The 12,290-nt window shown below is 63.5% G+C and overlaps 2 protein-coding genes across 5 annotated transcripts; both read right to left on the reverse strand.

Moving 5' to 3' along the window:
• Positions 1–1,432: 1,432 nt before the first annotated feature.
• On the reverse strand, positions 1,433–6,498 carry LOC129130968 (transcription factor CP2-like protein 1). Of its 4 annotated transcripts, XM_077190743.1 has the most exons (15): positions 5,806–6,498; positions 5,584–5,726; positions 5,420–5,496; positions 4,615–4,720; positions 4,443–4,549; positions 4,200–4,352; positions 3,813–3,923; positions 3,644–3,732; positions 2,828–2,885; positions 2,609–2,702; positions 2,444–2,534; positions 2,262–2,338; positions 1,863–2,008; positions 1,689–1,740; positions 1,433–1,619 (listed from the first exon to the last, which is right to left on the reverse strand). In XM_077190743.1, exons 1-15 carry the CDS (start codon positions 5,955–5,957, stop codon positions 1,582–1,584), a joined length of 1,494 nt encoding a protein of 497 aa, XP_077046858.1. In that variant the 5' UTR covers positions 5,958–6,498; the 3' UTR covers positions 1,433–1,581. The 4 variants fall into 4 exon arrangements, with proteins under 4 accessions (XP_077046858.1, XP_077046857.1, XP_077046856.1 ...); XM_077190742.1 differs by lacking the exons at positions 4,615–4,720; positions 5,806–6,498 and having other exon boundaries at positions 1,433–1,740; positions 5,584–5,804; XM_077190741.1 differs by lacking the exons at positions 4,615–4,720; positions 5,806–6,498 and having other exon boundaries at positions 3,813–4,352; positions 5,584–5,804.
• Positions 6,499–6,978: 480 nt separating this feature from the next.
• Positions 6,979–11,469, reverse strand: RPL19 (ribosomal protein L19). Its single transcript, XM_054649474.2, has 6 exons — positions 11,411–11,469; positions 10,773–10,879; positions 9,673–9,795; positions 8,786–8,906; positions 7,826–7,936; positions 6,979–7,169 (listed from the first exon to the last, which is right to left on the reverse strand). Exons 1-6 carry the CDS (start codon positions 11,413–11,415, stop codon positions 7,046–7,048), a joined length of 591 nt encoding a protein of 196 aa, XP_054505449.1. The 5' UTR covers positions 11,416–11,469; the 3' UTR covers positions 6,979–7,045.
• Between the last annotated feature and the right edge of the window lie 821 nt (positions 11,470–12,290).

The following is a 12,290-nucleotide window of genomic DNA, read 5'->3' on the forward strand; positions in this document are numbered from 1 at the left end:
ACCCTGCAGCCCCTTTTAGCCCAGTTCTGTGACTCGGTGAGGATGGGGCAGGTGGGAACAACAAGTTCCATTTTTTGCACATCTCTGTAATTCCCTTTGTATTTCTCTTTGATTTTTCTCTCCATTGTTCATGGCTGGCTGCTGCTGTCGTGGTTTTGGGGTAATTTGGGGTTTTTTTGGCAGGATAAGGGTGGATTGGGATCAGTGTGACAAGGTTCTTGGCTGTAGTGTTCTGGAAAATATCCTAAACCATTTTGGCTTTTTCTGGTGAAGGGCTGTGTGTTTGATGGGCCTGGGGGTGTTTTGGGGTGTTTTTCCCTTTTTGCTTTCTTTTCTGGCATCCAGGTCAAGGTTTCTGCCCTCCCTCTGTGCCAAGGCCTGGCAGAAGCTCCTGTGCTGCAGTTTGGGGGATGTGGCGCTAAAATTGTGGAGAAAATCAAGGAGAAGCTGCTTTTCCTCCTCGATTCCCAGCTCAGTCCGTGCCCTCCCAGCCTTTTGTTCTCCCCTGGGCCCTGCGAGGACCCATCCTGGCAGTGTCCCCAGTGTCCCATCGCCTCCTGACTGACCTCCCATGGAAATCTGGAGCTGATTTTTTAAGGGATGAGGGAAATCCATCCCTTATCCCAGGCTGGCAATGTCACCCTGTGCCAGCAGTGCCACCCTCGGGGCTCTTTGTGCTTCACCCTCTGTCCCCAAAGGTGCAGCTGAGCCCACCCGGGGGTCCCCAGGGGCTGTGACCCCCCCGTTCCCAGCCCTGTCCCCTTCCCTCGGGGGCTTTGACACTTTCAAACTCGGGGGTCTCCCGGTGGCTGCTGCACCCCCCTCCCTGGGCTGGGGCACAGAGAGAGCTGGGAAATTTCCTTTCCATGGTGAGGTCCGTGCTTGGCACTGCGGGTGTGACAGTGGCAGGAAGTTACAAACACGCCTGGCTCAGGTGGCCCTGGTGGGGACAGAGGGGACACTCGGGACAGGGCTGGTGGCACTCTGGATCCCCATGCGGTGCTGTTGGGAGGATCGGGGGCGTTCTCTTGTCCCCTCCAGCGATGGGTCCAGGGCCCCGTGTCCTCCCCGTGTCTGTGATGGCGGCTCCGCTCCGGGGCTGTCCCAGCTCCTCCCGGTCCTCCCCTTCCTCCCCTGCTCCCGCTTTGTTTATCCCAATCCCGTCCTTTGCCCCAGGAATTCGCTCCCAAGGACGTCCCGGTCGCGCTCCGCCGGCCCCGGGAAGGCTCCGCTGTTTGCAGAGCCCCGTTCCCGACCGGCCGGAGGCGGCACCGGGCTCTGCCCGCCGGGGCTGCCCCGGTTCCGTCCGCAAGGGCTGGGACGGGACCTGCCCTGCCCGGTGTCCCCTGCTGGGGCCGAGGGACCGACCCCGCACCCCAAACCCACCCCAGGGACCCCAAACCCCCGCGGGCGCTGCAAGGACGAGGCCGCGTCCGGGGCCGCTCCCGCCGTTCTTTAATGGAAAGCGGGGACACCAAGGACACGGGGGGGGATAGGACGGGTCCCGTCCCCTCGGGCGGGCTCTGGGGGCTCTGCCAGCCCCGGGCTCCTCTCTCGGTCCCTTCCCAGCGTGGCCGGCTCCTACCGCAGCAGCAGCTGGAAGCCCTCGGGGCCGGGGGCTGCGGGCAGGGGACGCGGCTCAGTCGGGGCCACCGATGTCCCCTGCCCGGCCGCGGCCAGCGCGGTACCTTTGCCGATCGCCACCACGAATCTCGTCTCGTCCTGGAGGTTCCTGATCATCTGCGGGGCACAGGGGGAGGCTCAGGGGGGTTCAGGGGGGTTCAGGGACCCTCCTGCTGCAGCTCGGGGGCGCTGCGGGGTCTGTGCCTCCCTGCCCTCCCCGGCTGTCCCCGTGTCCTCACCGCGTCGCTGACGAGGACGTGGATGCCGGCGGGGCCCTGGCGGGAGAGCCGCAGGATCTGCCCCGGGGGCAGCCCCAGCAGCTGCGCCAACCTCGCGGTGAGCTCGGGCACCGTCAGCTGCTGCAGGTGCAGCTCCTGGTACAGCCCTGGGCATGGGATGGGATGGGATGGGATGGGATGGGGCTGAGTGCCCACCCTCCATCCTCACGCTGCTGCACACCTGAGCCCCTCTCTGCACACCTGAGCCCCTCCTCACACACCTGAGCCCCTCCTCACACACCTGAGCCCCTTCCCCGCACACCTGAGCCCCTCCTCACACACCTGAGTCCCTCCCCACACACCTGAGCCCCCTCCCCACACACCTGAGCCCCCTCCCCGCACACCTGAGCCCCTCCTCACCTGATCCCGCCCCCTCTGCACTCTCAGCCCCGCCGGGTTCCCGTGTCACGTACAGGGTCAGCCGGGGCCGCGGGCACCTGAGGGGGCACAGGAGGCTCTGGCGGGGGGCCAGGATGGGGTCGGACCCCACGGAGCCCCCCGGGGGTCCCCAGAAAGCGGCACCGGGGGCGCGGGAGCCTGACCTGCCCGCCAGGGCGTGGCAGAGGCGGATCCCGTCCGGGGCTCCGCAGATCTGGATCAGGTCCCTGCGCGAGAGCTTCAGCAGATCCGCGCCTGCGGACGGGGGCGCTCAGGGGGCGGCAGGAGGGGGTCCCGGCTCTGAGCCCCGGCCCGGCCCCGGCTCTCACCGGTGAAGTTGGCGAAGACGCGGGCGCAGGAGGAGAAGCGGCGGCGGAGCAGCCACTGCTGCGTCTCCAGCGGGGAAGCGCAGGGGCTCAGCGCCTGTGGGGGCTCAGCGGGGGCTCAGCGCCTGTGGGGGCTCAGCGGGGGCTCAGCGGGGCACGACCCGAGCGGGCACAACCCCAGCCCGTCCTGGGGGGCCGGGGAGGCTCTGGGGGCTCCCTCACCTCGCCAGGACTCCCCGCGGGGCCCTCGGCAGCGCAGGCGGGGGACACGGGGGACGCGCTGTTGAAGATTGCAGGCAAGATGTTTTCAATTGCCATCTGTATGGCAGATTACCTTTGTCAAGTGGGCAGTTTGCCTTATCTCTCTCTCTGAGTGACCACAATCACTCCTCCCTCGGGAGGGGACACTGCTGATAACAGCTATTGATTGTCACTGCATGGCTGATAAGAACTACAGCATCCCATTGGCAGATGTGAGCCCAGAGGGAGGAGCCAAGCATTGCTACCCAGATATAATCCAGAGGTTTGGAGACACCAGCACAGCTTCTCCACGGGATTCCCCAGAGGAACAGCAGCTGCCTCTTCCTCCACTGGATCTTCAGAGGCAGAATCCATCCTTCTCTACAGGATCCCTGCTCCAGCAGAGCCACCCCTGACACTTCAAAAAAACTGCAGCCACAATTCCAATGGTTCTGCTGCCAACACCCCACAGGGTGTCAGGTTGGGTTCTGACTCTGGCAGTGTTGTTCTGGTGCACTGCATTGTTTATTTTATCCTTTTATTTTTTTCTTTTCCCTATTAAAGAACTGTGATTTCCTGTTCCCATATATTTTGCCTGAGAGCCCCTTAATTTAAAATTTACAGCAATTCAGAGGGGTGGGGAGGGTTTACATTCTCCATCTCAGGGGAGGCTCCTGCCTTCCTTAGCAGACCCCTGGCTTTCCCAGGGGGAAAGACACACGCACACCCTGTGGGGCAGGGGTCACAGAGGGAGACCCCAGCAGTGGGGAAATGGGGGGTCTGGGGTTCCCCGCTCACCTTTCGGGGCTCAGCAGCTTGAAGGGGTGCGGGGCTGGCAGCCCCGGGGGGCTGTGGGGGGCACCCAGCGCGTCCAACCATGGGGGGCACTGAAGAGGAGGGGGGGGTGATGGGTGCAGGGTCCCGGGGGTACCCTCGGCCCACGGGGGGCGCCAGGGCCGGGCCCCACCTCGGCCAGCACGGTGCTCTCGTAGGGCGGCTGGAATTTCTCCCTCTCGGCCGCCGGCTGCTTCTCCACCTTCTCCCGCTCTGTCCTCTGCTTCCTATCGGCCCCCTTGGGCTGTGCCGGGGGGTGAGGGTGGCCCCGGGCCCCCCCCCGACCCCACCATGCACCCACCCCCCAGCCCAGAGTGGGGTCTCCCAGTAGTGGGGGGGCACTGGGAGCACTGGGGGCACTGGGGGCACTGGGAGCACTGGGGGCACTGGGAACACTGGGAACACCAGGGGCAGTGGGGACACCAGGGGCACTGGGAGCACTGGGAACACTGGGGGCACTGGGAACACTGGGGGCACTGGGAACACTGGGGGCACTGGAGTTTCCCCCCCTCCCTGGTACCTTGAACACCTTGACCAGGCAGCTGGCGGAGTGCAGGTGCTCAGGGGGGTCCCCCTTGCCCCCCACCCCAAAGGTGTCGATCTGGATGCGGAAGGGGACCCCCTTCTCCCCCCCGTTCTTCCGCAGCGTGAACTCGGTGCTGATGCAGTGAACCTGGGATGGGATGGGATGGGGGGGGGGACAGCAGGGTCAGGACTGGGCGCTGTGACCCCCCCCAGGACCCCCCCGAGCCCTGGCTCCCACCTGCACGAACACGGACGTGCGTCGGGAGGGGTCCCAGAGGAATTCCACCGTGTTGAGCAGCGTGGGGTGGATTTGGGGCTCCAGGATCCCCACGGAGAGCGGGATGTCTGCGGGAGCGGGGTCAGCGCGGCCCCTGCAGCCCCCCCGGCCCCTCCCCAGCCCCGGCACCCACCGATGTCCAGGATTCGGTCGCCCGGGCGGCTCCAGCGCCAGCCCTCGAGCTGCTGCTGCTCCGAGTACTGGAGGCGGCGGTCGTGGAAAACCACCCGGACCAGGCTCTGGGCAGGGGCACGGCCCCAGACTGGGGCTCAGCTGGGCTTGGACTGGGGCAGAACTGGGGCTGGACTGGGGCAGAACTGGGGCTACACTGGGGTTGAACCGGGGCACGGCTAGGACTGGACTGGGGATGAACGGGGCTGGACTGGGGCAAAACTGGGGCTGGACTGGAGCAAAACTGGGGCTGGACTGGAACTGGACCGGGGCAGAGCTAGGACTGGACTGAGCCTGAACCGGGGCTGAACTGGGGCTAGACTGGTGTTGAACTGGGGCAGAGCTAGGACTGGACTGGGAATGAGATGGGGCTGAACTGGGGCTGGACTGGGGCAAAATTGGGGCTGAACTGGTGTTGAACTGGGGCTGGAGTGGAGCTGTACTGGGGCTGAAAGGAGGCTGCACTGGGGCAAAACTGGGGCTAGACTGGACTTGAACTGGGGCAACAGAGCCAGGACTGGGGTTGCACTGGGATAGGATTGAGATGGGGCTGGACTGTGGCAAAATTGGGGCTGGGGTGGGGTAGAACTGGGGCTGGACTGGGTTAGGACTGGGGCTCCAATGAGGCTGAACTGGGGCTCCAATGAGGCTGGACTGGGGCTCCAATGAGGCTGGACTGGGGCAAAACTGGGTCTGGACTGGGACAGAACCGGGACTTGAGCCCAGATCTTTTCCCCGGGGTCCCCCCAGGTCCCCACCCCGCTCACCTTGACCACCCTGCGCCCCTCGGCCGGGTCCCCCCGGGCCGTTCCCGTTCCCATCATGCGGATCTCGTAGGGCTGCCCTGGGGGAGGGGGCCGGGAGGGGGGACTGAGCCCTCATTGTGAGGGAGGGGTGGGGGGTCCCTCCCCCCCGGCGCCCCCAGACTCACCCTGGTTCAGGTAGGTGAGGGTCTCCTCGTGGTGCCGCACGGCCGGGGAGGTCGGGGCACACAGGATGTACCGGAAGGGTGGCTGCCATGTGGGGACGCCCTTGGGCTCCTCCTGCTTCAGGCAGGGCAGGACCGGGGGGTCCCTGCGGGAAAACGCCCCCCGGAAAGGGTGGGAGCTCGGCCGTGCCTCAGTTTCCCCGAGCCCAGCGGATTTGGGGGTACCTGAGCGCCCCCGAGGCGGGCAGGGGGAACACGTCCCCAGGGCTGGACCAGCAGGGCTCGGGCTGGCCGTGCCAGAAGAGCATGGTGGGGGACAGGGGGGACACCCCGCGAGCAGAGGGTGACAGCACCGAGGGACAGGGGGGCGGCCCCATCCCCACCTTTATAGGCACGGGGAGGGGAATGGGAGCGGGGCCGGGCCCAGTTTGGCCCAGTTGGGCCCAGTTCGGGCTGTTGACAGTAAACAGCGGGGAGGGAGGGGCTCCGTTTGCTGTCAATACAATGGGGGGGGGACACCAGGGGGCTCCCCCAGTCCCTTTGTCCCAGCCAAGAACCCCCCCCTGTGTGCGTCCTGTCACCACCCCCCTCCTAACCCCTTTAATTCCTGCCAGATTTGGCTCTGTTTGGGTAAAAAAAATGGCATTTGCAGAGCCCCGAGGGTGGGGGGGTTGGTGGGTGCTGTGTTCCCCACTTGGGGTTGGGGTTGTCAGATTTGGGGAGGGGGTCTATGGGTGTGATGTCCCCTCTTGGTGACACTGGGACATGACACGGGGGTGTCACACACACACACTGGGGGTGTCACACACACACTGGGGGTGTCACACACACACACTGGGGGGTGTCACACACACACACGGGGGGTGTCACACACACACACACACACTGGGGGTGTCACACACACACACTGGGGGGTGTCACACACACACACTGGGGTGTCACACACACAAACACACACACACACACTGGGGGTGTCACACACACACACGGGGGTGTCACACACACACACACGGGGGTGTCACATACAAACACACTGGGGGTGTCACACACAGACCCATCACTGTGATGAGCTGGGGGGGGTCCCAGCTCCATTTCAGTGGTGGGGGGGACCCTCCTCAGCTCACTGAACCCCCCCAGGTGGGCCCAGGGGAGGGGCAGAGCCCATCCATACTGTGTCTGTCTGTCTGTCCAGCCACTCTCACTGTGGGATCAGGCTGGCAAGGAGCTGCAGGGGGAGTCTGGGGGGTCCCTAGGGTGAGCTCCAGCCCCTCAGCTCCTCCCTGAGCCTTTGGGGGTTCAGGGGGGTCCCCAGTGCCCGGGGCCACGGGGAAGGGCCCCATCAGGGATCCCCAGCGTTTCCCTGACCCCTCCCTGCTGCAGACACGGAGGCTCGGCGGGAAGAGTCCGGGATGTTTTATTGGAGGCCAGGGGATGGGACAGGCTGGGAGCAGGGGACAGCCCCAGGTCACTTCTTGGCCTCCTCCTCCTTGGACAGGGTTTTGATGATCTCCTCCTTCTTGGCCTGCAGCCGCTCCTCGCGGCGCTTCCGCGCCTCCTTGGTCTTGGAGCGCCGCGCCTCCGCCTGGTCCCTGCGGGGTCGGGACGTGAGGAACCCGGAACGGCCCCACTACACCCGGAACAACACCCAGAACACAACACCCGGAACGGCCCCACAACACCCAGAACAACACCCGGAACGGCCCCACAACACCCGGAACAGCCCCACAACACCCGGAACAACACCCAGAACAACACCCAGAACGGCCCCACAACACCCAGAACAACACCCAGAACACAACACCCGTAACGGCCCCACAACACCCAGAACAGCCCCACACCACCCTGTCCCATAGCTCCCCACCACCCTGACCCTGTCCCCATCCCCCTGCTGTCCCACACCACCCATCCCCGCTGGATCCCAGGGATTTCCATTCACTCCATCCAAGGAGCAGCTGTTTGGGGTCACGTGTCTCTGCTGAATCCCAGAGTGCTCAGGTTCAGCTTTTCCCCCCCAAGGACACCGCAGGATTCTGCAATCCCTGCCCTGCCCTGGTCAATCATTCACCCACTCCAGCAGCTGATCAGGAACCTCCCAGTTCCCACCTCGGTGAAACCCCAAAGCCCAGCAGAGCCCCCATTTCCCTGCTGCCAGCCAGCCCTGCCCGTTTGGGATGGATTCCCCCAGGAATGCCCCACAGGGGGGGATCATCCCTGGCAATCCCTCCTGCCTGCAGCAGCAACTTACGCCAGGAGCTTCTTGCGGGCCTTGTCGGCCTTCAGCTTGTGGATGTGCTCCATGAGGATCCGCTTGTTCTTGAACACGTTGCCCTTGACCTTCAGGTACAGGCTGTGGTACCTGTGGGGCACAGGGGGTGGGGACATCAGCACCTGCCTGGAGAACTGGGATGGGATGGACTGAGAGCACTGGGGTGGACTGGGATGGAAGGCACTGAGATGGAGTGGGATGGAAGCATTGAGATGAAATGGGATGGACTGGGATGGGATGCACTGGAATGGGAGCACTGGGGTGACTGGGATGGGAGCACTGAGATGGACTGGGATGGGGTGGATTGGGATGTGAGCGCTAGGATGGACTGGGATGGGAGCACTGGGAGCATTGGGATAGGATGGGAGCACTGGGATGGGAGCACTGGGATGGGCTGGGACAGGATGGGAGCACTGGGATGGGAGCACTGGGGTGGGCTGGGATAGGATGGGAGCACTGGGAGCATTGGGATAGGATGGGAGCACTGGGATGGGCTGGGACAGGATGGGAGCACTGGGAGCATTGGGATAGGATGGGAGCACTGGGATGGGCTGGGACAGGATGGGAGCACTGGGAGCATTGGGATAGGATGGGAGCACTGGGATGGGCTGGGACAGGATGGGAGCACTGGGATGGGCTGGGAGCACTGGGATGGACTGGGATGGGATGGGAGCCTGCAATGGGATGGGAGCACTGGGATAGTCTGGGATGGTCTGGGATGGGAGCACTGGGGTGGACTGGGATGGGATGGGAGCACTGGGATTAGGGGATGTCCCCACCCCGCTGGCTGTGTGGGAAGGGCAGGGCCAAGGGCTCAGGGCTCATCCCAGCCCTTCCTGGCAGAACTGGACCTGTCAGGGACTGGTCTGGCCCATACTGGGAGGGCTGGGGATGCCCAGGGCAGTGAACTCTGGGGGCACAGCACAGCCCAGCCCTCACATGTGGCGGTCGATCTTCTTGGACTCGCGGTAGCGCCGCAGCAGCCGCCGCAGGATCCGCATGCGCCGCATCCAGGTGACCTTCTCGGGCATGCGGGCGTTGGCCGTGCCCTTCCTCTTGCCTGGAGTGGGGCACAGGGGTCAGGAGGAGCCCAAACTCCTGCCAGCTCAGCCCCACACCCATCCCAAAGCTTTCCATCCTCCCTTTCCCCTCAAAGGAACAATCAGGGACACAAACCAGGGGCTTCCTGTGTCCCAAAGCCAGGAGGGGATTCCCAAACCCAGGAAGGGATTCCCAAACCCAGGGGGGGATTTCCAAGGGTGAGTGAGCAGCAGCTGTGGAAGGTGGGGAATTTCCCCTATTCCCAAGGGGATTGGGCACTCAGTTCCCCCATTCCCAGGGGGATTGGGCACTCCCTGATGTGGATTCCCCCATTCCCAGGGGGATTGGGCACTCAGTTCCCCCATTCCCAGGGGGATTGGGCACTCAGTTCCCCCATTCCCAGGGGGATTGGGCACTCCCTGATGTGGATTCCCCCATTCCCAGGGGGACTGGGCACTCAGTTCCCCCATTCCCAGGGGGATTGGGCACTCCCTGATGTGGATTCCCCCATTCCCAGGGGGATTGGGCACTCAGTTCCCCCATTCCCAGGGGGATTGGGCACTCCCTGATGTGGATTCCCCCATTCCCAGGGGGATTGGGCACTCAGTTCCCCCATTCCCAGGGGGACTGGGCACTCAGTTCCCCATTCCCAGGGGGATTGGGCACTCAGTTCCCCCATTCCCAGGGGGACTGGGCACTCAGTTCCCCCATTCCCAGGGGGATTGGGCACTCAGTTCCCCATTCCCAGGGGGATTAGGCACTCCCAGCAGTGTATCTGCCCTCACCGATGCCCATGTGCCGGCCCTTCCTGCGGGCCAGCGTGTTCTTCCTGCAGCGGGCGCGGGAGTGCACGGTCACGGGCTTGCGGATGATCAGCCCATCTTTGATCAGCTTCCGGATCTGCTGCCCTGCAAAAGGAGCACCCAGCACCTCCTGGGGGCTGCCAGCACAGCACCCACCCCAGCCCGGGGGGGTGGAGAGCACCCAACACCAGGGACGAGGCAGTGCCTCCCTCAGAGCCCTTTGTTCCTTCCCTCAGAGCCCTGCTCCCCTCACAGCTGTTTCCTCTCCCTCAGAGCCCTGCTCTCCCCACCTCAGGGCTCTGTGTTCCCCCTCCTCACACCCCTGTTCTCCCCCTTCTCACAGAGCTGATTTCCCTTCTCTCAGAGCCCTGTTCTTCCCCTCTCAGAGCTATGTTCCCCTCCTCAAAGCCCTGTTCTTCCCTCTTTTAAGAGTTCTGTGTTCCCTCCCTCAGGGCCCTGTTCTCCCTCTCCTCACACCCCTGTTCTTCACCCCCTCTGAGCTCTGTTCTCCACCTCCTCAGGGCCCCATGTTCCCTCCCTCACAGCTCTGATCCCCCCTCAGGACCCCATTCTTCCCCTCCTAAAATCCATGTTTTCCCTCTCCTCAGGGCCCTGTGTTCCCTCCCTCACAGCCCCATTCTCCCCCTCTCAAATCCCTGTTCTCCTCCTCTCAGGACCCCATTTTCCCCCTCCTCAGAGCCCTGAGGAGAGGGAAAACATGGATTTTAGGAGGGTCTTCTTCTTCTTCTTTCAAAGACCTGTTCTTCTCCTCCTCCCTAGACCTCTGTCATCATCCCCCATCAACAGCCCCGTTTGTTTTCTCTCCTGTTTCTCCCACTGAACCTCCAACGATCCCAATTCCCTCCCTCATTATCTCAGAACCTCATCAGTTCAAATCCTGAAAATCCCCACTTTAACCTGCAAAGAATTTGCTGAATTTCACCTAAGCCAAATCGTGAACTTTTGGGAGATCTTTCCCAGACTCGATGACCTTACCAACCTAACCCAACCCCACTGTTACTGAGCTCTCCAAAACCTCTGTTCCCACCCTCCTGGATTCCCACAGATCCCCCCCCACGTACGGGAGTTGGCATTGGCGATCTCATTGGTCTCGTTGGGATCAAGCCACACCTTCTTCTTCCCGCAGCGCAGGACGCTGGAGGCCAGCCTCTTCTGGAGCCGGAGCATACTGGGAGGGAAATGGGCACGGATCAGGGGGGTCTGCACCCTATAGGGACCCTACAGCCCTCCAGGGACCCCTGACCGCCCATATAGGGACCCTACAGCCCCCTGAGGGACCCCTGACCCCCCCTTTAGGGACCCTCACGCTCCCCCAGGGTCCCGCATCGCCCCTCATGGGACCCTCACCCCGCTCAAGGATTCTTCCCCCCCGCCTCTCAGACCCCTCCTCACCCCTCTCAGTTCCTTAAACACCCCGCGCTGCCCCAAGGGGCGCATCCAAGGTCCGCAGTGCCCCACAGCAGCGCTCCCAGACCGCCCTCACGCCCCCCCGGCCCCTCAGCGCAGCCATGGCGCCCCTCCGCCATCTTCCCGCCAGGCCTCAGGAGGCCGCGGCCGCCTCACAGCACCCGGCGCCGCCATCCAGCACTGCCCGGACGCCGTCCCGGTTCTGAGGACACTCTCCCACTCCCCTCCAGCCCTCCCCGGTGCCTCCCAACCCCCGTTATTCCCCGAGCAGCGGCTCCGGTCCCACTCCCACCTCATGGCGGCGGCGGCGCCGGGGCCGGAGAGACGCAGCGGCAGCGCTGACCCCGCCCCCTGAGCGCGGCGCGTACCACCCCACCCTCCCCCCCGCGCCCATTCCCGCGGCCTCGCCGCAGTCCGAAATGCGATAAAGGAACAAACGCGATAAAATCACGCGTGGTCTCTTATCTAAAGGACCGAAACCCACGCGTAACGCGTGGGAGAGGCGTGGGTCCTGCCTGGCTCCCCCCTCGGCTGTAGTAGGATGGTACAGCCCGCGCGTGCGTGGCGGGAAGGGCTGGGCGGGGGCTGCGCATGCGCGGTGGGGATGTGGGAGGCACGTGGAGGAAGCGCTGGGACAAACTGGGATGAACTGGGAGCACTGGGATAGGAATAAAATGGGATTAGGGGATATGCCTGCCCCGCTGGCGGCGTGGAAGTGCAGGGCAGAGGGTTCGGGGCTCGTCTTAGCCTTTGCTGGCAGAACTGAACATGTCCAGGCACCGGTCTGGCCCATACTGGGAGCACTGGCCCTGTCCTGTGCCTAAACTGGTCTGTACTGGGAGGCCTGAATCTGCTTTGGGATCGTGCTGAGAGCCCAAAATCACCTGGTGAACCCCAAAAATCACCTGATTACCCCCTAAAATCGCCTGGTTATCCCCTGATTTCACCTAGTTATCCCAAAAAATCACCTGATTATCCCCAAAATCACCTGGTGAACCCCTGAAATCACCTGGTGAACCCCTGAAATCACCCCATCATACCCCAAAATTAACTGGTTAACTCTGAAATCACGTGGTTACCCCCCGAAATCAACTGGTGAACCCCTGAAATCACACGGTGAACCCCAAAAATCACCTTGTTATCACCTCATTACCTCCTGAATTCGCCTGCTT

Source organism: Agelaius phoeniceus, chromosome 26, assembly GCF_051311805.1.
Source record: "Agelaius phoeniceus isolate bAgePho1 chromosome 26, bAgePho1.hap1, whole genome shotgun sequence".
Classification (NCBI taxonomy): Eukaryota; Metazoa; Chordata; class Aves; order Passeriformes; family Icteridae; genus Agelaius; species Agelaius phoeniceus.

Bases quoted from the DNA above. Each gene is read 5' to 3' on its own strand.
- LOC129130968 (XM_077190740.1), bottom strand. From the start codon at position 5,672: ATGGCAGCCACCCTTCCGGTACATCCTGTGTGCCCCGACCTCCCCGGC. The intron at 4,550-5,419 runs GTGAGCGGGGTG...CCGCTCCCGCAG, and splicing joins AGGGGCGCAGGGTGGTCAAG to ACATCCCGCTCTCCGTGGGG. The intron at 3,733-3,812 runs GTGGGGCCCGGC...CCTCCTCTTCAG, and splicing joins AGAGCACCGTGCTGGCCGAG to TGCCCCCCATGGTTGGACGC.
- RPL19 (XM_054649474.2), bottom strand. The intron at 9,796-10,772 runs GTACGTGGGGGG...CTCCTTTTGCAG, and splicing joins GATCGCCAATGCCAACTCCC to GGCAGCAGATCCGGAAGCTG. The intron at 7,937-8,785 runs GTGAGGGCTGGG...TGTGCCCCACAG, and splicing joins AAGAAGATCGACCGCCACAT to GTACCACAGCCTGTACCTGA.